At 50.2% G+C, this 23,216-nt stretch overlaps 1 protein-coding gene across 4 annotated transcripts in view; it reads left to right on the forward strand.

Annotated features, from left to right (window-relative positions):
- Window positions 1–22,559, forward strand: part of Ed (hemicentin protein echinoid) — a 101,726-nt gene extending 79,167 nt beyond the window's left edge. For all 4 annotated transcript variants that reach the window (XM_078180244.1, XM_078180243.1, XM_078180246.1 and 1 more), the window contains 6 exons: window positions 11,280–12,735; window positions 14,354–15,600; window positions 16,082–16,250; window positions 16,349–16,527; window positions 18,996–19,271; window positions 22,399–22,559. In XM_078180244.1, coding sequence (XP_078036370.1) covers window positions 11,280–12,735; window positions 14,354–15,600; window positions 16,082–16,250; window positions 16,349–16,527; window positions 18,996–19,271; window positions 22,399–22,559 — 3,488 coding nt within the window. The remainder of the gene's footprint in view (window positions 1–11,279; window positions 12,736–14,353; window positions 15,601–16,081; window positions 16,251–16,348; window positions 16,528–18,995; window positions 19,272–22,398) is intronic.
- Window positions 22,560–23,216: the final 657 nt, after the last annotated feature.

A 23,216-nucleotide genomic window follows, 5' to 3' on the forward strand; every position in this document is an offset into this window, starting at 1 on the left:
ACAATGGACGAACCGCCGGAGGGGGGTACATATGTTCCGTTCCACCGCGTATATCGAGCCGAGCCGCAATGTACATTTAATTAAAATCGGAGTAATTTTCGATTGTTTTTACGCCGGTGAAAACGATCACACGGTGAAAACGTGTATTATTGTAACAAGAAACTGACCGGCGTCTGTTTTTCTTTTGTATAAACTTGCGTTTCAAATAGCGTGCGCGAGTTCTCTCTCTTGCGCGCGCGTTTAGCTTACCGAGCTAATTGTCCGGGGCTGTGTGTTTCCCCGCACAAAATGTTCGATTACACGTTAGCCAGCGTGCTCTCCGCGCCCGAAACGGACTACAATTTTTGCGCCGAGCATAAAAATAGTTGAACGGAGCGGAATTATCGGCCTTTGGAATTCCATTGCGGCAGAAAATTCGCGGAGCTCGTTTCGAGCAGAAGTTTACGGCGGCCGTCGAAGGATCTTCGGTTTTCAGGAAAAGTGCAAATCCGCTGATAGTCGAGAGAGAGAGAGAGAGAGAGAGGGGGGGAGGGAGAGAGAGAGAGAGAGTTGGCGAGAGTAGGTGAAGAGGAGTTTCATATTTAGATGAGTCCTTACGGATTGACTAGCCCGGGGGCGGCTACGCTTCCCGCAAATTCTGCTATATAACTTCGGAACAATAGTAATTCATTCACCGTGTTTTGATCAAATACGGCATTAGCGTTTCGTGCAGCTGCGGGAGAGGCGGCATTATATATAGCTCCTTCGACCCACTACTAGAAAAAAATATTCGCTATAATCCGAACCGAAATTGATCTACCTGCGGAGACCTCCGAGGACGAAAAAACAGCTTCTGTGTTTACCGTCGGCCATCTTTGCTGCGAGACGACGGTTGCCGCGTATAGCTCGCGCTGTTAACTTCACGGCGACCCCGGCTGCTAATAGAACTATAGTCGCATACGGCGCGCGTAGGACGCGAGAAAAGGGTGCATTTATTGAGTCCGCCCTGATTCGTTTAACCTGTTGGACCTGTTGACACGTCGCGATTGACCCTTGTCACCCACGCGATAACATTTAACTTGACATCTTCCACCGTTTTATCTGCTATCTTACGGGGCGAGCGAACAGAAGCGGGGCATTGATTGCGCATCGCCCTGTATGTATTTACGGATTATACCAGGAAACACGGATTATACCTACGGCGCGGCAAAGGCATTGTTTCACCGCTCGAAGGTTGGTTCCTCGATGGCAAAAAAATTGTACAAACGTCTACAACATTCCTTCGCGAGCACGGTTTCGATTATCGGGTGGAATACCGGAGCAAGAACTATCCGGTGAAATAGATGGATGTTCGTCGGAAGCGTGTAAAATGGCGTCGAAGATCTTTCATCTCGGCCCGAAGATTTATCGTTGATCTCTCCCGGCTTCCCGTAAAAGTTCGACGAATTTGCGGCGCCGTTGCGAAAGATCCTCTAACCGAGGTGTCGATAATCAACGAGTGTCCGGTCGGGGAACTGTGGAAAGAAAGAGAGACATGCCGCGGGCTTCGCGGAGAGGTAAAATGGCGGTCCGGGACACCCGGACTCGGCGTCGCAGCCGCCACGGAACTATTAACCTCGGTGAAAACAGTCGGAAAGTTCAAGATTAACGCTAAATTCGATCCGCAAACGGTGCTTTAGTCGGAACAGTTTCGAGAGGGAGAAGAGCCCAGCGTGAACGGTGTCGGCGACGACGTTCCTGGTACGTAGAGTTTCTAGTTGGCGTCTGGTTGTCGCGGTTTTAGCCGGCCTCTCTCGGCCAGCGTCGTCCTTTTAACAAACCCGTTCCAGGCCGCGGCGGAGCCCGAAGGCCTCCTTTCCCTTGGCCAATGCTAACCGTTCACGATTCTCGTCGATCGACTCTCGAGGATAGATCGCGGACTCTCGAGCGCTGGCTGGCTGGCTGGCTGTGGCTCTCTACCGTCGCGTTTCGCCATTTTAGGCGGATAGGCAACAGCTGTACTGCTCCGGGAAAATGGGACCGGTTTCCCCTGCGATCGGCCCAGCTAAACGCTTCGACCTCTGCCAAGACGGATGAGTTCGGGATGAGAACGGGGCTCGTTCAGGATTCCTTTAGTTGGCGAGTAGCTGCGAAGACCGGTCGATGTACACGAGCTGCGGTTTCTCGCAGCTAAACCGCGTCCCCTCTCCCCGCTCGATTCCTTCTAAACATCCGACGAACATCGTTATTACTCGAAAACTTGTTTTATCGACAGCCAACACGAAACACGACTTTTATTCGTTTATTAGGCTTTCCAGCTTAACCTCTTAGGCACGGCAAGATTTTTCGCAACTAAATTACCATTTATATATGTATATTTTTTCCGTATATCTATATATACTATTAACAACATATATTCTTTTCTTAATATATCGTATATACACGCTTTCGCTTTAATTGTTCGCTTTGAGCCACTATAGCGGCGCGTTGTGCCTAAGAGTTTAATATACAGAGTTAATATACTTTTCTTATATTAATTTTTAAAGAATTTTTTTAACTCACGGACCTAAATTCATGTCAAAAGATCGTCATTTCACCTCGTGACCGCTCCCGTGTTATTCGTTCGAAAATAATTTATGCCGACCGGTTTCCTCCATATTAGGTAATAATAAATCAAAGTACGTAACGACGTTCCACCCGCAAAACAATTTTCTTTCCCCCCAGTCGGTCGTCGCGTTTTCAAAGAGGATCGGGCAACGCGTGTGCGACGGCAAACGATCCGTGAAACGTCATCCGCGCGCGCGACCGTTTTTATTTAACGAGAGTCGCTGCGGGCACGTTGAAATTTTAACGTCTTCTCAGCGAATTCGATTTTAGCCAGGCTTGAATTATACAAGATCTGACTGATCAGGTATAATTAGAGTCCGCGGCGGTGTAATATTTAGAAAATATTAATGGGAACCTCTTTTGGGTACGCGCGGGTGCTGGATTGATATCGGCGTGTTTGCCGCCGGGTTAAACTATAAATATTTGCCGATAGCATTTCCGTGTAGAAGCTCTCCGCGCGCATTAGGGCCGCGGAATCGGTGGCGACACAGGACACGAAACGTGGTCACGTAAAATTAGAGGGGTCGCGCGGCGTGTCGAAAAATCGAAATCGGCCGCGGAGGAAAATAGAAATTGCGAGCGTGTACTATTAATAGGGTGGACACCCTAAAAGTTGCCGTTGCATATATATATGCGAAGTGTATATATACATATATATGAGTGTGTGTGAGAGAGAGAGAGAGAGAGAGAGAGAGAGAGAGAGAGAGAGAGAGAAAGGGAGAGAGGGCCGTTTAAATAATCAAACGGCCGTCCGGCCGATCGGAAATCGATAGGAGCTGTTTTCGTGGATCGTTTCGCGGAAGCTGTCGGCGTCGGAGAAAAATTGGTTTCACCGATCAAAGCGCACGCGGAACGGAAAACTGGCGATTTCTCTTTTCGCAGCGCGCGTCCACTCGCGCTCGATTTCTTACCGAGTGTCACACACCCGGTTTATATTAGGGTCAGCCTACGATTTTCGTTTTCACGTGCAACCGAACCTGGTCGAGAACGGCGGTGCTCGCTCGATTTCCGGAAACGTGACTGCCGCGGTTGCGCCACAGGAAAAACGAAAAAAATAATCGACACGGTACATTAGGCGCGGAGTTAACAGTTATCGAGATATTCGAAAAATAATGCGTCGTTTAACTCTCTCTCTCTCTCTCTTTCTCTCTCTCCGCGCGAATGCATCCAATCACGCGGTCGCGTTCGTGTCGGCGCGTCCGCGCTGCTGAAAATCCCAGCGAGCGGAAAACGGGTTCGTAACTTTGTTCCGAAATTATGAGAGCGCACCCGCTTCGAATTTCCGCGACTTGTTTCGCGGTGATTACCCGAATCGGTCGGTTGATTAGATTCCTTCGATTATTCTCCCCGGGGGAAGAGGGGGGAAAAACATCGGCCAATTTTCGGGCGATATCCGAGCGTCGAAATGTTTTTTTTTTTGTCGCAACGATGCCGGTTCGATTTCCGTCGCCGCCACGGAGATTTTCCGCGGAAAATCCGCGGGTTATGTGTTCAGAGGGAATTTTACATTAACGAGAGGCCGCGCCGGTTTTGCTCGAAGTGAAACAAGCTTCCTTAAACTTTCAACGACACCAACGATGAATTCTGAAATCATCCCGTATGCCATAAATGCGTAAAATCGACGGCAGCGCGAAGGCCGCGCCAAGAACTTCCATCGAAAATTGTGTATTTAGCCGGCGTATTAATAAGGCAACGGATTTTGTTCGAATTTACGGGGAAAGACGCCGTCCGTGGAGCACCGTTCCCCATACAATTTTTGTTCCGAGAACAATCATTGATATGAAATATATTATCGTCGATATATATATTAAAAATTAAATTTCTTGGGGGTTGAATAATTTTTTTTTGTTCTTGAAAGTAATTATTAAACTTTAGGAATAAAAATTGAGGTGTCGAAAAGAAGTAAAATAGTAAAGTAGAGTGATAGGAGCTATGTAAATATATTAAACGAATTACGTTGCCTTGAAGCACCAATAGGAGCATTTAATAAAACATCGTCTACAATATTAAATCTTCATTATTAAATCGACTTTAGTAAATCTACATTATTAAATCTACATTATTAATCTCCACGAACTACAAATTTTTATGCAAACTAGAAATAGTCCACGTTAATCGTACGAAATGTAAAACGATTTCCCCTTTTCAACGGTTGTAATAAGTTGGAAATAATCCAGCAATATATTCTGAAACCCCTCTAACGTCTTCGCAGTCTTCCACTTGACCTATTCATAAATGCATAAAATCCAGTCCCTCTGCGCTCTAAAGTGGCAAGGCGGGTAAACTTTGGAACAGGTTGGTTAGCAATCGTCGACAGGTAACAGGCCGTCGAACACGAAACGAAATGCACTCTAAGAAATGGTGTGAAGAAAAAAGAACTGGAACGATCTGGTCGCGTTACCCCATATCGAATGCTAATCGATCGTCAAAGATACCACCCCGGTCTATTGAGGCGAGGTTTCGCCTCGATTCGGGCGCGCGCGGTTGATTTCTGAGCCGACAGTTAGGCGAATCAGGGGTGGTACACGGTTTACCATCCCCTAAAATCGACGGCTAGCGCGACTCCCGGGCTCTCTCGCACAGCCTTGAATAGAATCGGGGGGGTCCAGGGATCTATCTCGCGGTGGCGTCATTGGTGTTTCGGAATCCGGCGAGGACCATAGCTCACCGTTAATGGCCGCGCTCTAGGGGTTGTCTATTAACGCGGAAGGGTGAAACAGAAGCGGGAGCGCAGGCGGGACGCCTCGTAAATTCGCAGGGAATGCGGGAATTCGCCTGGCCTCTCTCTCGGTGTGTGTGCTCGGCCTCTCGTTCGGGAAATATCGAACGACGCCAGGGCAAACGGGAAAGCCAAGCCGAGAGAGCCAAGCCACGGCTGTGCAGGCCACGGCACGCCGTCACGGCGTTTAGGTCTCTCGCTCGTGTGACGTAGGCCCCTGCCACAGGTGTCTCCTCGCGGAACGACGCGTTAAACGCTCGGTCAGAGTCGTCGCTTCTTCCGCCTATAGTCCGTGTATCGAATTACCTCCGTCAAAAACCTCGGTGCTTCGCGCGCGCGAGAGAGAGAGAGAGAGAGAGTCTATCGGCTTCGATCGACGGGAACGAGTTTATTGTGAGAAGCCTTCTCAGAGAATCGGCCGGCCGAAGGCGACACGTGTGCGGAACTACACAGCGCCGCTTCGATTATTAAAGCGAAACGAGGGCGCGACGCTTTCATGCGAGATCGCTTGGTCGGTGTGGTCCTTGTGAAACGGCCAGTCGTTTTAGCTAGAAACGTTTTTCGGAGTTTCGTATGAAAAGTTACAGCGCTTCTAATTGGCCGTATATCGCGACCGGTGGTAAAGTCTCGTTGCTTACGCCACTGGCATGTGTTGCAATGCGTTGTACGCGCGAGCCACCATAACTTTGGCCGAGCTATTGAAAAATGGTATGAACAAAGGGCGGCGCGAACGGCGAGTATACCGAACAAACGGGTTTCCGTTGCAAGTATGTGTTCGGTATGACCGCGAGTCCCGGTGTTTTAATAATCGTCAGGATACGCTCGATTAGATCGCGCGTCGTTCTGCAATTTTTACCCGTGAACGTCGTTGGTCAAGGTTGCATAAACACCCCTTAGTCGCGCTAATCCTCCCGAGTGCCGTCGTACCGAGTTTCCTCGATTTCGAACTGCAGCGGTACGCGTCGGATTAAAATCGCCTAAACTCTCGTATACTTATCGCGAGCATTAGACCAAGTTTAGCTCGCAGCAGCAGTCCGCGAGAGCTGGTCCCACGGAACAATGCCGAGCAGAGGAGGCAACATCCTAGGGGCCGTGTGTTACCCGTATCTGTTCCCCCGTGTTACCTGTTCCCGAGCAAACACACTTTTCTCCGACTTTTCTCAAGCAATTACGCGGTCTGGGTTCCGCGCAACAGTACCACGATTCCATTTCGGGCCGCCGGGTTCCCTGGCCCCTTGACCTCTGACACGCCGCGCTCCGCGAATGCCATCCGAAAGCGGTGAAAAGTACCGTTTCATAAATGGCACCAAAATTGAAAAGCTGCCGTGCAAATAATTCAACGTTCGGCTGAGACTGTAGCGTGATCCTTTCCATTTGTATTAATTATTAAACCGTCGCAGTTTGCATGCAGTGAACAGTGACTCGAATGCAGCATTAAAAATTGCATCGCCTTTAAAAATAATTCCAATATTGTCAGATTCGTTCGTGACCGTTGCATAAGTCATAAAACTCGTGTAAAATTCACAAGGTTGTTTAAAATGCAACCACCGTTGGTCGGAAGAAGTAAACTGCGTTTAGGTTGAAACGGCATCGACTGCAAAGGGTTAAACGGCCATAGGATTCCAAAGAAACCCACTCGAGAATGACTGAAACATAAGAAGACCATCGTCGCGCTCCCTTAATTGAAGTAATTGTTGTTGGGAACAGGTGTACTAGACGACCGTATGAATTATGCAAAATTTAATTTTGCGCCGCGACTCTTGAATGACTTGCGCTGTAATTAAAAAGTTCGTTAAAAAGTCATTTATTTCGCGCATCGAATATATTCGCTCCTCTATACGTAACATTTGTGTGTTTGATAATTGCGTTATTCTTCGTAAATATTATCGACTAAATTTCATCAGTTATTAACAATTAAAAATACCACGGTATCGTGTACGTGGATATAATACGACAGGAAGAACGCCGCGAGTAAAAGTCGAAATTTCTGTCGCTAATGTAAAGTGCATTATTTTTTTCAGCCTTGTGAATTTGTTTTCACGTTGTACTCTCTCTTTCTCTCTCTCTCTCTTTTCTCTCTGTTAAATACGTAAATCCTATTCACCACAGTTGAATCAACACAGCGGCAACCAAAATATTTTGGAATCGCGACTTGCGGCGGTTTTTGCTTGTACCCGGAGATACACGGCGAGGTCATTGGGAAACATGGAAACAGTTCGCATAAATAACGCGAAAATATTTTTTGCCGATTTTGGGCGCTGGTGGCTGGCTGGCCGCGACTTCCTCCGACTCTCCACCCCGCGCGCGTAGAGTCGTTAGCAAAATAGAGAGAGGGGCCAGTGGTGTAAAGGCGAAAACGTAGTTTCTTGCGACGGCACGCGAGCCGCAAGAAAGCGGTATCGAAAAGTAAACAAGGTGGCAAGGGTGTTCGGAGGGTGAGCGCGGGGGTGTACGGGAGGCCGGAGCGTAAACTCCGATGGGTCGATGCATGGTGGCCAGGGGGGTCGGTCGGGGGGGCACGGCAGAGGGATAGCAGAGGAACGAGCGGATGGATTTATAGAGAGACAAGCGGACGTAAATATAGACTCGTGCATAGGTATGGTGTGCAGGGGCTGGGGGAGGGGGACGAGGGGCCGAGAGCACGTAAGGTGAGACACAAAGGAGAGGGACGGATGAAAGGAGAAGGCGAGTGCCAGGTTGAAAGGAGAACGACGATCCCTTGGAGCCGAGTGCCGATGCAGAGAGTGGGGGGGACGAGGCCTGGGTGCACGAGCGGCGAAGGGATCGAGGGGCCGAGGCAGAAGGAGAGGTCTCTCTCGCGATATCGGCGTTCGAGAAGTCAAACCGGTGGCTTTACCGTTATACGACCCAATGACGAGACGGTCGTCGTCTCCATCGTCTCTGCGACGGTCCTTTCCACCGCAACGCGCGAGAATCCGTTGAAACAGTTCGCATCTCTCGCGAGAAAAAGTCTTCGAGGACCCACCTGGCCGGGTGTCGTCGATCGTCATCTACCTGGTCGATGCGACGCTCTTTGTGCGGTCGCAGTCGTCGTTGATCGGCTGATACCAACACGTCGCGCTTTTTTATTTCGTCGACTTTTCGAAGTCATTCGATAAGATTATCTGTTTCAACCGCAGCAAAACTGTACACAGTACAGAACACAGTACTCGGTTCGCAATTAATAAATCAAGTATGCGAACTCCGATCTTCTTGAAATTTTCACGAAAGATGGTCCACCAGTGACACTTTAACATAAATTTTTGCCAAAACCAATCGTCGATTCCAAAACAGTAAAACTAACCCCCAAAGTGAGGGTTTGAAATCACAATAAAATCATCGCTCTCTCCATATAGAAGACAGCATTTAATGCACAATTAATTAAACAAGTATGCGAATTTCGATTTGGCTGAGATTTACGCGAAAGGTGGTCCACTAGTGACTCTTTAATATCAATTTTCCCCAAGACCAATCATCGACACCAAGAGGGTGTAACTAACCCCAAAGCGAGAGATCGAAACCGCAGTAAAAATGCATCGTATATAGAAAACCGTATTTATCATCGACCGTTTCAACCACAGACGCGCTAGTATCGTTGTAGTAGTTCACCTCTCGGAGGAACGGGTCCCCAAGGAACCACCTGGCCACCGGGTGTCATCGACGATCGCTTCTACCCATAGGCGCACACCAGGTTCTTTGTGCGTCGCGTTCGTCCCCGCATTTGAAATATTTAAACGCAGCCGTCGTCGGTCAGGTGACCCGAATGCATCGCGCTCCGGTTTCGTTATCTCCGGGCGTCCGCTTCATCGGCAGCTCGTACAGGTCGTCAGAGATAACGGCAATTGGAGCGCAAACGGAACACAACGAAACTCTCTCGATAATCGATGTTACCGATGGCGCTTCCGATTTCGACCGGGTCACGCTCACCCCCGCCGGATATTCTGCGGAATTGTAAGGAGAACGCTGCCCAATGACACCCTTTGGACCCCCGGCTGGCTCAGCCCTGGCCGCCTTTGTTCCCTTTGGCACGCGGAAGGCGTCTAAGGTCCTCGCCGCAGACCCCGACGGGTTATACCGCTGTAAAACGCGTCTTTTGTTAATTATCTTTCGGATTTATTTCTCCGAAGAAACTGCAACGGCGCTTTTCCACATTTACCAGGTTTATTTGTACACGTTTCGACAAATTTTCGCGTTCTCTCTGCGAGGTAATAATTGTTTAAAAATTCATCGTTTTAAATTTCTTTTGCGATCTGTAAGACTGATTACAGAGTTTGCTAGACAGACAACTGGCAGAAAGAATTTGCGATCGGTTAAACGATTAAAAAATAATTCTCCGACTGAGCTTTCTATCTTTCCGGTTGTCTACCCTTTCGGATCAGATATCATCCGACGCGTTCTCGAGCGCGATATTTCCCGACGATAACGTCCGACCGATCTTCGTTGTGCGGTCCGAAGAAAAAGCGATTTATTTTTCTGAAAAGTGGTGATTATCGAAATAGGGGCGCGCGCGACGCGAGCCAAAACCGGCTACAAGAGTGGATCGGACAGCTGTATGACCAACGCAGAGAGGGTCCGTGCTCTCCTCTGTTCTCCTCTTTCGAGGAACGCCGCGTTTATGTTCGATAACATATTTTCCGAATAAATATTGCTCCTTCGCGTACGAAATTCTCTGCTTAAAAATAAACACGACGCGCGAAGCTGTTCAACGCGATCGATAGTTCGTCGAGATATTCGATCGAGGAGCATCTGTTTCGTTCCGTTGCGAAACTCATCTTCGAAACGCGCGATACGGGGCACGAAGAAATATTTTATCGAGTATCAAAATTGCATAAAAAAATAGGAAATGGACATTATTTGAAAGACTGTTCTTCGGAGATGAGTTCGCGACGTCTCGTCGCAAGGTTCGAAGGGGTTGAAACGCCGCGAGAGAAAAAGAATTCGCGAGCGTCGAATTCTTTGCGATCTCTAGTTCGTTACCGGGAATTTATCTCGCGATTATTTATCACTTTACATTGTGTGCTAATTGAAGCATCGGCAGCGTTTGCAATCAACACTGCATTTGCAGAAAATCGACTGCAAAAATTCCCGCTATGTAAAAATTATTCGATTAATCCGTCTGCACTCGAAGCTACTTTAATTGCGGAGAGCCCGGCACCGTTTTTATCGACCTACATTGTTTCAGTTTTATGCGATTTATTGTATTTCGCCGGGTAATTAAATATAACGGGGGAGTCGGTGCCCGTAGAAAGTACATCGAGAAATGACATGTTTCGAGAGTGCAGGGAACTGATAAAACCGAGACCGGCAAAGTGAAAAATCGCCGCCGGAAATATTAGTTCGAGTATTTAGTATTTTCGAAAAAATCCGATTTTGAAGGACACGCGACTCCTTCAGTAAAATCTAATTAATCGACGTGTCGATGAAATCGTAGAACAGGAGATGAACCGAAGCCAACAGGTATCTTTATTTCCGGAACAGAGACTTAATTAGTTGACGCCGTGATTCGTCGATTCGAGGGAGGAGTTGCGGGCTCTCGATTTGTAAATAAAAATAGACCACTTAAAAAGAGGAAATACAATTATTCCAGTCTCGCAGCTCGTTTTATGGATGTTGACAATCGCCAATTATTAAGTCTTGTAATAAGTCCATTCTCAGTCGACGACACGGACGATCTCATTACACAATCTCGATCTAATCTACCCCGTCTTAAAATAGACACTTCCAACTTTTATCTGTGCTAAACCGCATAAAAATATTCTCGCGAGAACGCATCTGAAAAATTATTTAAACCATCGCTTCGAATCAGCATAATTTTCCCCGGCTCGAACACTCGTATCTCTTCTTCCCGAATCGTCCATTTTTGTTTACAGTCAGAGGGACGGATTCGAGAGAATTTACTGCACAGTGAATAGGGACTGTGTGCGGACCGTAGAGAATCAGAAGTCGAGTTTTTTTTTTCTTTTCTAACGCTATAATCCACCCTATTCGGTTTCAGCGGCGGCGCAGGGTCGGTTGGAGGAGACGCAGATGGACACGCACGAGGGGTCCACGGTGCAGCTGCAGTGCCGTTTCTCCCCGCCCAGGGAGAACGTGACGTGTTTCTGGCTGACGCACACGAACGACAACCACGACAACGCGGCGGTGGACAACCGGGAGCTGTCGCCGCAGTACAAGGTGTTCATGAACCTGGAGGAGGGCCGTTACGATCTGCAGATCAGGAACGTGTCGTACGAGCGGGACAACGGGAAGTACGAGTGCCGGGTGAAGGCGAACGCCGCGGGGCTGGACCTGCACCGGAAGTTCATCACGCTGACGGTGTTGAGGGCGCCGGGGCCGCCGACGATCACGCCGACCGCGGCGACGGCGACGGAGGGCCAGGAGCTGAAGCTGCATTGCGACACGAACGGCGGCAGCCCGGAGCCGGAAGTCAGGTGGTACCGCGGCAACGAGACCGCGTTGCTGCACTCGGGCAGGACGTTGCTGCTGCACCCGAAGAAGGAGGACGACAGGGCGACGTTCCGCTGCGTGGTGAGGAACAGGGCGATGCGCGACGGCGAGACCCTGAACGCGACCGTCACCCTCGACGTGAACTATTTCCCGCGGGTGACGGTGGGCCCGGAGAATCCGCTGAAGGTGGAGGTGAACGGCGCCGCGAATTTGGAGTGCCGGGTGGACTCGAAGCCGATGGTGAGGTCGGTGCAGTGGAAGAGGGACGGCTACACCATGTCGGACAGCTTCCAGCATACGATCCGCACGGTGACTGTCCAGGACTCCGGTAAATACACCTGCCAGGCCGACAATCGGCTCGGCAAGACCGGCGAGAGCTCGCTGATCTTGGACGTCCTTTATCCGCCCACCGTCTTCATCGAGGGCGAAACCGTGAAGGTACTGCAAGTCGAGGACACCGTCACGGTCCACTGCAACATCACCGCTAACCCTCCGCCGACGGTGGTCGAGTGGCTGCGAGACGGTCGGCCCGAGTTCAGGCAAGACGGCTCCATCCTTCGACTGAGCCGCGTCACGGCCGACCACGCCGGCAACTATACCTGCAGGGTCGTCAACACGATCCACCCTTCCGGCGGGGATCGCAGGAATTACTCCGCCACCGCCAAGCTCACCGTCAGAGTCAAGCACAAGCCCGGTCCAGCCAGGGTCACTCCGGACTCGCCCGTCGCCGTCGAAGGATCCAAAGTTATCCTCACCTGCATGACCAGCCCGGCCGGCTACCCGGAGCCCACCTACACCTGGTGGAAGGAGGGCGACTCCGGTATCATGAACCTGAACAACTCCAGGCCGAAGTACGAGATCGATTTCGTTCATCTGGGCAGCGAGGGCGCCTACAAATGCTACGCCGAGAACGACGTAGGCCGCGGCGAGGCAGCCTCCGTCAACCTGACGGTTCATCAACCGCCGAAGATACTCACCAAACTACAGCCCCACGTTACCAGGAAGTGAGTAGATAGCTGCCGCGTCTCTCCTCTCCTGCGTGTGCCCCCTTTTGGGTCTCGAAAACGGAAAACTAGATCAATATCGTTCAATTTGGTAAAAGGAACGCACGACGCCGTCGGCTGTCTAGGCTCTATGCCAGTGTCTCCCAACCTATCCCGGTCCCCCCGTTAGATCGCGGCCCACCCGAGACGCGATAGTAATCAAACTTATGAAATAGTTCGACGGTTTACTCTTTGCACTCGAGCGGCGACTCCGAGGCGCCATTGACGGCCCTCGCCGAAATCAAAGCGACAGATGGAACTGATACCGAGTTCGATTCGAAACGCAAAGTGTTAAACTCGATCGCAGCGGATCGTTTAAAATCTTTAGCGTCGTTAGCATGAATTTTGCACCACGTTTAGTCTCGTTGGATCGACTGTAAGATTTCAAGTTTTATCACGTTGTCCAACATAATTAGATTCCATTTCTTTTATTATTATCAATCTATGATGAAATAAAAATTCCTTAAAATTCTTTATTTATGCAATATTGTAGAATTATAATTAAAATATAATTTTATAAAAATCTGCTGATAAAAAGGAATTTTCTACTTTTCCATGCGATGCAAATGAGTTAAGTTTATAATATTGTATTTCTATGTTTTCTCGGATAAAATAACGTAAACCTATTTTGTAGTATCTATTTCGTGAAATGCAAGCTAAATAAACAAATGTACATCGCCTCACGGGTGTGACACGCGTGACTCACCGATGGGTGAAGTCGGCGTCAACGTGTTAACGGTAGCTTCTGATAACAATTCGGAATTATTTCACGTTGAGAGACCCTGCTTATACGGTGTTCACAGCGGGAAGCTGAACGCCGGGAATTTAGCATTATAAGGCGTCGCTCCTGAAAACGATTGTTCCTGATCCGATAAAGTTTACGAGCGAATTAATAGCGCCGCGGCGTATTGCGCATCGATAGCTCGTCGTTTATGCAACGCGTGCGAACCACCATCCGCGCGAGCCTTGTACTCAAGACTCGATTTTCGGTGACTCAGTGGAACGAAAGCATTAACCAATTGTTCCTCTCGTAACAATGTATGTAAAATTGACCGGAGTATAAAAGGTAACACGATAACCCGAACAGATTCGAGCAAATTCGTTGAATCCTCCCGAGCGCCATAGATTTATTCTTCGCCGGCCGCGAAAAATTAATCCGCCATATTGTAAATCTCGTCGGAAGTTTCCTACCGGCCGAGAGGCGTGCCGCGGCGATATCGTTTCCGGACTCTCGGCTCCTGTGATCCTTTAATTTATGCATTGCTACGTTCCGCAAACTTACATTTCAATCGTCGAGATTCGAGGTATCTTAAACGAAATGAAACTCGGGTGGCATCGTTCCGATTGAAAAATTAAACGGCGAGTTTAAAACAAGCGTGTTTCCCTCTGCCACCATCGCGAATCCTAAATAGACAGAGAGGGAATACTCGAGACATTCTCACCGCCGCGATATCGATCGCAGGCAGCTGGGAACGCGAGGTTCATTTAGCGGGAGGATCCAAAAAGGTTCTCGCGGAGTATTCGGCAGGTGTTGGCGATGTTCGGTGATTTTCTAAATTCGAATGGCATTGTTTCGCAGGGTCGGCGAGTCCTCGTTCCAAGTGTCCTGCGTGGCGCAGGGCAAGCCGCGGCCCAGCGTGCGCTGGCTGAAGGACGACCAGGAGCTGACCGCGGACGAGCGTCTGTACAAGGTGACGTCGACCGCGTCGGAGGGCCACGGGAACGTGATCACGGTGAACTCAACGCTGAGCTTCCTGGGTCACGCCCGACCCCAGACCGACGAGATCGTGGCGAGCGACCGCGGCAAGTACACCTGCGTGTTCGAGAACGAGGTGAAGAAGGTGGAATCGACGATGATGCTGAAGGTGGAGCACGAGCCGATCGCGTTGCACCAGCACGGCAAGGTGGCGTACAACCTGCGCGAGACCGCCGAGGTCGCCTGCAAGGTGCAGGCCTGGCCTAAGCCCGAGTTCCAGTGGAGCTTCGGGACGAACGCGGCCAGCCTCCAGGGCTCGTCCAGCGACGGCCACTACGAGATCTCGACGAGCAGCGACAACTACGACGTGTACACGTCCGTGCTAAGGATAACGAACATCCGCGAGCTGGATTACGGGGATTACAGTTGTCGGGCGGCGAACGCGCAGGGCAGCATCACCTCGACGATCCGGCTGCAGCCGAAAGGCGCCCCCGAGCGGCCCGTCAACATCACCGCCGTGGACATCGGACCGACCCACGTGGCACTGCTGTGGGAGCTCGGCTTCGACGGCGGTCTGCCCATCACCAGGTACTTCGTCTCCTACAAACGGGTGCCCGGCGGCGACGAGATCCTCGCGCAGGACTGCGCCTTGCCCCGTTCGCCCACCGGGCAATGGCTCGAGCTCGACTGCAAGAAGTCGAAGCCGTGCAACGTCACCAACCTCGAGCAACACCAGACCTACATATTCCGGATGAAGGTGTACAACACGAAGAGCCACTCGGACTTCTCCGACGAGGTCACCGCGACCACCGCCGTCGCCAAGATCCCGGTGCCCGAGAAAGTCAGCTACGACCATAAGAACGACATGCTGGTCATCGTGGTACCTGCCACCTGCCTGTCTCTGGTCGCCTCCATCGAGAAGTTCGACCCGCCTATACTGCTTCCGGACGCCCCCGATCCGCAATGGAAGATCTTGGACGAGTGGCAGTTGAACGTTCTCGGCAGCGAGTCCACGGAGAGGTCGGGCGAGTTAGAGGATCCCGAGGATGTCGGCGACGAACCCAGAATAAGGGTCAGATTCTGTCTAAAGGCCGACAGGCAGAAGTGCGGCGATTACACGGACGCTGCTTGTGAGTTCTCGGCACGAAAATATCGAGCGAAACGATGGGAATATGGTAGAGGTTTCGGTTGGAGTTATCGTATTTTATTATTAATTAAAATCGTATTTGATGTGCCGTACATTTTATTTTATTATTATACGGTACAGTATTTTATTAATCTTCTGATGGATCGCGATACGCGGGCAACCATTTTGGACAAGATTCCCGGCGGTAATGCATTTTCACAATTTCTCCTCTTCGCTACTGTATTTAGATTGTCCCTCGTGGAGTCGGGATAGCTTTGAAAATTAATGAAAATATATATTTATAGACACAGTTCGTAAAATGATATATTTTTCCAGCAGAAAAATAATCGAATGACTTTTCCAAATTCTCATCGTTTTCTTCGCCGGTTTACCGAATTATTTTTCAATTATTAAATAATTGAAATATATAAAAATTATTATTAATTTCCACATCTGACCGCGTGCTTCTTTCTCATTGTTATCAGTCGGGCCGTCGTACATCGCGCAGGCAGGCGCTATGACAACGCCCACGCTAATCGCGCTGGTGGTCAGCGGGGCGGTATTCCTGTTGTTCGCGGCGCTGTTGTTGCTCTTTTGTCGGTGTCGTCGAAAGCACGCGACCAAGACCAAGGACTACGAGATGGACTCGAACGCGTGAGTATCTTCCGCCGTTTCTATCGCGTGCGGTGCTGCGCGCGGTGGTGGTCGCGGAGATTGGATTTTCAAGGTGTGTTTTGTTCGTTGGCTCTCAGGGTGCGACCGAGCTTGGTCGCGGGGAACGGCCAGCAGAACCAAGCACCGCCGCCTTATTATGCCGAGAACAAGGCATTGGAGCACAGTCTGGACCACGCGCTGGCCATGGAGGACTCGAAGACCCCGGCTTACTCGCAGCCTGGCTACGGCTACCATCAACCGAACCACAATATCAATGGTATGCACGGTATATTGCATCGAACTCGCGTTAGACATTATTAATAAATTAACCCCTTGCACTATAATAACAAGACTCGCGATGAAGTTTCCACGGAAGCACTACTAAATTAATAAATTATTAATTTCTTCGAAATCAAATTGAATTTTTCTATTATCGAAGTCTGGAAACGGAAATAAATGACGGCAAGTAACAAGAATTATATCTGGTCCTATTAAGGACAAATAAGTGCTAATAAACGTGAAAGGAGTCATAGTGCAAGGGGTTAATGACAACGAATGTTAGTAGATTAATAGCGAGGAATATTAATAAGCTGAAGACGTTCGTGGACATTTTTCGCAGGTTTTGTAGAAGCTAAATTCGGGCCTGGTATAAAATCACAGAAACACCATCGAATTAAAAACGCAGAATTTTGTAAACTCTTTGGACACGGCGTTTAGAGTCTCGAAAGAAAGATTTGGCACTCGCGACAGCGTCGCAAAACCAGAAAACCCAGCCAACTAGAGTCGTTGAGTTTTATAGACGCGTTAACCACGTCGTCCGGCGTAGAAGCTAATAAATTAGGACTCTCGACAAAGTTGCAAAACCAGAAACAGTCGAATTAGCATCGCGGAATCTTGTGGACGCTTCGGTCCCAGTATTCGAAGCCTGGAGAAAACGTTTGGGCCGCCAGAAGAAAGTCGCGCAACCGAGAAAACTGTAGAACAGGATAATTAGAGCAATCCTCTCGCGTCTCCGCTATTTTAAGCAGCCTCTCTGAGCGCTCGTAATCTTCCAGAAAATGATCGCACGTCTCGGGAAGCCACGGGCACGGTGCCAATTGTCCGGAAAAAAATTCGGAGCCGGCAAAACGCGGGTAATAATAATCATTTGAAAGTTCCTCGGACCAAAAGGCGAAAGAGAGAGAGTGAGAGGGAGGGATCCCAGAAAACGGCGCGGAAGGGCCCGTTTTTCGACGGCTAATCCCTGGATAAAAGGGCCACGCGCGTTCAGAGCGAAGACGGGGCCATTTTCATTTCGCGGTCGCGGGAAACAGGCTGCCACCGGCCGGGAGAACAGGTTCTCTATTCCGCGGTTGTGTGCCGTGCCCCTCTTCACCGTCGGGTTCGCGAGGATGGAAACAATGGCGGTGGAAAAAGTTGGCTTAACGAGGTCTAACTTCCTACGATTATACTTTTTTTCGCGGAGTGCGACCGTATACCTGCAAAGTGCAACGGCAATTTGCCATTTCTTTCCATCTTCGCCGGTAAAGAGATGTGGCGCGTCCTAGTTGCGTGACTCTCCGGGGCCAACCGTACGAGCCTGTGGATAATTCATACGGCAGTTACGCGGGCGAACGAGAAGGATGCGGCGGCTACGCGAGGCGGTCGTCTTCCCTCGCGAACAATCCGGCGATAAGGCGGCACACACGGGTGTCTCCTCACGGGATATCTTGCGATACCGGAGGGGGGAGAGAGAGCGGCATGTGCGCCGCGTTCCGTGGCAGCGGATCGCGCGCCGTCAAAAATATTTGATGAGCACTAAACGCCGGCGTTCACCTGCCGCGGACCACCGAGTGCTTCGGCTTTTTCGAACTCCGAACTAGATTTTTATCGAACGACGTGGATCGACCGATTCCATCGCAGGGTTCAACTAATTCGTACACTTTTTGTCGCGGATCTGCCCAATTTTAATTTCGTCAAATAAAATACACCAATTTTGTTAAGCTTAGTCTACGGATCTACATGCAAACGCGTATTTCCATATATTTAATTGCTTGAAAATAGTAGTTAAATTCTTTCAAGTGAAATAGCAACTTGTCTTTCTCAATGCATCGACTAGGTTGCAAATAGTATAACAGCATTCTCAAAGCTTAATCAGTAGACCAGGTTGCAAATAATACAGCATTCTCAAAGCCTAATAATGTCTCCACCATTTTCCACCGGCGCGCATAAAATCCGCAGTCTAACGACGTCACTCGACCAGGATGCGCGCGGGTCGCGCAGAATTCGCATGGTTCGCAAATGAAGCTATTACTTTAGAAACTCTAAATCGTCCACGAACGCGCGCAGTCTCCGCAGCTCTCGCGTTCTCCTCGAAACAGATATCGAGGGGTTCATAAAAGTTGCAACGGCAATTAAAAACGAGAGACGCGCGCGGTGAGCTCCTCTCGATAGAGCCGCGCTCTTGGTTAAGCGATGACGAGAGAAGGCGTAACAATAATTACCGAAGAAGCCCCCTCGTTTGTTAAACCGGTGTTTAATATCGGGCTTGGCTCTCCCGCGAGCATTAGCCTCATTACTTAATGCTCTCGCGCGCGACGATGCGCGGGTTTTTTTGAGCCAGGCTGGTCGCCGAATGTTTATGCGGATTATAATCGTTGCCGCGCCGCGACACGCCGTTGCCATATCGGCGCGCAACGGATATTAATCCACGGAAATCGATCGCAATTAATCGGAAACGATCGCGTCCTCCGTTTGTCCGTACAGGTGTGAACATGGGCTACATGGACAACAGCTACTCGAACTCGAATAACGGAGGATCGGTGAACTCGCAGGACTCCATCTGGCAGATGAAGTCCGCGGCCGCGAACGGAGTCGGCCAGCCCTACGACCTCGCCGGCTACGCGACCACCGAGTCGGATTATCCGACCCACCCTCATTACCTCCCGCAGAGGGAGGATTACCGGGAAAGCCATAATCTAAGTCGACAGCAGTTTTGCTCGGAACCATTCGCCACCGTCGTAAAGTCTCAAAAACACGTCGGTGAGTAGTATTCTTTAGCTCTATCCTCTTCTCTCTTTTCTTTTCTCTTTCTTCCATCTTTCTCTTTCTTCCCTCTCTCTCTCTTTTTCTCTCTCTTTCGCTCTTTATCTCTTTTTCTCCCCGCGCGTCCGCTCGTCCGCCCTCCCGTCCCTTTTTTTCCCCCATTACTCTATTTCTTCTTCCCCGCGTTCCTGTTTCGTTTCCGCGAACGGTTTCCCTCCCTCCCATCCCCCCTCCCCCCGTCAGCCGATCGACCCAACGATGGACATTCAATTCTACCTGTCGCTAGTTCCCGAGCAATTTAGTCATACCAAAAGTTCGCAATCGCCCTCGGGAACCGGAGAGGGTGTTTCAAGACGTCGAAAACATCTTGACAGGCCCATTAATGGTCTTAATAAATTCGGGGGGAGGGGGGGAGCCGGTGAGAGAGGACCCTCGAAAGTTCCGCGAACCGATTTATCGGCGCGATCGCTAAATTGTTTCGCCGGCCGGGAAACTCTTCCGTCCGACCCTCGAGCACCACCCACCCCCTCCCCTTCTACCCCGTTCGATTATCGCCGTGACCTTCGGAATTACCAAGCAATTACCGGAGAATCTCGATCGCAAGTCCGTCGTCTTTCGACAAATTCCGTTTCGCAATCTCTTCTCGCTTATTAACCACTTTAACTCGGTTATCGACCCTTCCACGGTCGGCCGCCATTTTAACTCCCGGTTTGACATAGTTCTACTGACCTTTCTTCTTTTTCTACGACCTAAGCGATTTTATGCGGATCGAACTGAAGTTTGTCACACATGCGACAGGTATTAATCAATTTAAAAAAATTAATGTCGCGAGATATTAATTCAAATAATTTATTGAATTGACAAGGAAATAGTTAGCTTTCTCAACCCCTTGGCTACGGCAAACTTTGGCACAAAATCCAACCTAAGGGGTTAATAATCTATAACAGCGCAACCGTCGATGAATTTTTATAATCGTCCCTTTTATCCGAACTTCTACCTTGTCTCGCGATAAACATATCTTCCGGTAATTGAACAGTCTCGAATAACAAATGGTCGGACAGTAACAAAAAAAAGCTTGGGTCGGATTGGTTAGCCAGTTTTCCCGTGCTTCCGCCGCGAAAGAAAAGTCGTTTCGCGAAACCGCGTTAAAGTTCTCGATACTTTTCGCCTCCCCGCCCCGCCCACACCCCCCCTCGAACGGTCACAGAGGTCGAAATGCTTCGGATTTCCCTGCCGAAATTCCCTCGTTACACGGTCGTGGCGCGAGCGTTTCCGAAATCTCCGCGAAGAAGATCGATTTTTTTTTCGAAGTCGAACGGAAAGCAACGACCGCGCCGAATATATATTTTTCAGATTCTCGGCGGTTCCCGAAGTTGGAAGTTCGCGGGTTCGCTCGAGCGAACGGGAACTTGGCGACGCTAATTCTTTATCTGTCCTTCCGCGCTGCATTTCATCCGGTAATTTTCGTAGCGTCCCGCCGCGGCAGAGAAGCCTGAAATCGTGGTATAAAATATCAAACTGTGGCGGATTTAATTGATAATTTGTATGCAAGTATGGAAGAAATTAAAAATTTCAAAATTCTGAAAACAATATGGCGGATGGGTTGTCGAAAAAATGTTTTGATTTTCATATAAAAATTGGTGTATGTGTATACTATCAATTCCTTGAACCATGTTTCAAATCTTGAAAATAATCGCAGAAAATAATTTCTTCAACGCCCGGTGTCATGACGACGTTAAACTTCGTCGATGACAGACTTCACCGGTGGCGACTTCGAACGACGGTAGACACTCGGTCGACAACAGATTTTAGTGCTGTAGATTTTACGGGCGACAGGTTTCAGCGATAACGGAGTTGACTGGAGGCTTTGGTGGCAACAGATTTTACTGATAGCGAGGTTTACTGTCGATAGGTTGAGGTGATAATTGATTTCGGTGGCAAGAAGCTTCGGTGATAATCTATTATTGATAATTTATTATGCTAATTAATATATGATTAATTTAAAATGAACTTCGTTGATTATATTCTTCGTTATAGTGATTTTCATTGAGAGAATACTATTTTTATTGAGATTAGTCTTCACTTAGAATAGTCTTCGCTGACAATACTCTTTATTGATAATACTATACACCGTGCAGTACCCTTCACTGACAATACTCTTCACCGACAATACACTTCACCGACAATACCCTTCGCCGACAATATCTTTCACTCGCAACACTCTTCCCCAAAAATACTCTTCGCAGGCAATACTTTCCATTCGCATCACATTCTACCGACAACATATTCTTCCAACGACTGTGCCACCGACGTCAGACTTTATCGACATCAATCCTCTCCGATATCAGACTGCATCGGCATTAAACTTTGCGTCGACGCTAAACTTCATCGACGGTCCCAGACCCCCCCGGACGAATAGCAACGTCGTCGCCGGGCAACAAACGCTCGCCGACACTATGTTCGATCAGCGAACAACAATGGAAGGGAGAGTCGCGATCGGCGAAGTTCGAACGAGAAGACGACCAACGTCTGCGATTCCATAAAATCCGTCTTCCCTTTCGCTTTCACTTATATCCGGGGGGGAGGGGGGTAGCAGCTGAAAATTCAATTCCCTCCCGGTGGACTTCTAAAACATCCCGCAGCACGGAAAGTTTCCGTAGAATCGACGCCGGGTGACGGTTCCAGATACCTTCGTTTCCGGAATCGCAGCTCACGGATGGTGGTTCGCCGGTAAATAATGAAAACGTCTCGGTCCGAGGAAGAAGAAGATTCCTGTCCGATTGAAAGGGGATGGCGAGAGAGAGAGAGAGCGAGCGAAGCGTCTGTGTTAGGTTTGGGGTTAGGTCCGTTCGGAAAAGTATAGAGTCCTCCGTTGGCGTGTCCAGACCACGGTCGGATCGCATCCGATGCAATCTCGCCGCACTCCTCTCTCAGCTATTCTGTGCGCGTACGTCCGCAGCCGGTGGCACGTACACCTCGGGGTTGCCGGTAGAGAAGAGTGTGAGAGAGAGAGAGAGACCCCTTGCTCCCGTGTGGCATTCCGTGCCACGCCGCCGCGTCTCCCGTTTCTCTCTTTTGTTTTCCGATGCTCACCAGCCGTTCTTGTTCGTTGTTTGTCCGACAGATTCGCCGTACGACGTGTCCGGTCTACCGTATCAGGAGACCTACGACGAGGACGCGAAGCCGCCGCAGCAGGTCAGCCTGTCGTACGACGAGAGCCTGGAGTCCGGCTACTCGACCCCGAACAGCCGCGGCCGTAGGATCATCCGTGAGATAATCGTCTGAGACCTGCCTACCGGCTCGCGAGCCGGAACCACGCGGACCACTTGGCTCTAGCAGGAGGCAGCGGCCACCGGAGCCGGTGGTTGTTACCGTCCGGTGGAGCACCACCCGCGGGACAAGCCGAGGCATCGGATGGAGATAGTGATCGAGAACCCGGTGGAGTCGCCCCCACCACCGCCGCCTCCGCCGCCACCGCTGCCGCCGACGCCGCCGCTGCCGTCGCCATCGGGTTACGGCAGCCCGACGCCACTGACGACGACGAAGCCGCCGTGCGGCCAACTGCCGGCCAGCAGCAGCAGCAGCAACTCGATGATGCCGGCGGCGACCACTGTCATGACGATCACGATCGCCGAGAACCCCGCCGCGCTTAGCCATCCCCCGGTCCGCTTCTCCTACCGGGAGTCTTATTCCTCGAGCGCGCTCTCCTGCGCCAGCTCGCTGCCTGGAGATTCATACGCGCGCCGCGCCAGCCAGCGGCGACCCTACGACGACCCCGAGGGCGCGCCCTCGGTTCGGAGGATCGACAAGTCGGGTCTGCTCGGCATCACGGAGCCGGAGCCGAGCGGAATCCGCGCCGGCCTACGCTCTCAGAGGTTCCTCTCCGGGGTGGGCTCCTCGGGGTTGGTCTCGCCTAGGAGGTTAGAGTGCGTCGGCCAACTG

The sequence above is a fragment of the Augochlora pura genome, chromosome 5, assembly GCF_028453695.1.
Source record: "Augochlora pura isolate Apur16 chromosome 5, APUR_v2.2.1, whole genome shotgun sequence".
Lineage (NCBI taxonomy): Eukaryota > Metazoa > Arthropoda > Insecta > Hymenoptera > Halictidae > Augochlora > Augochlora pura.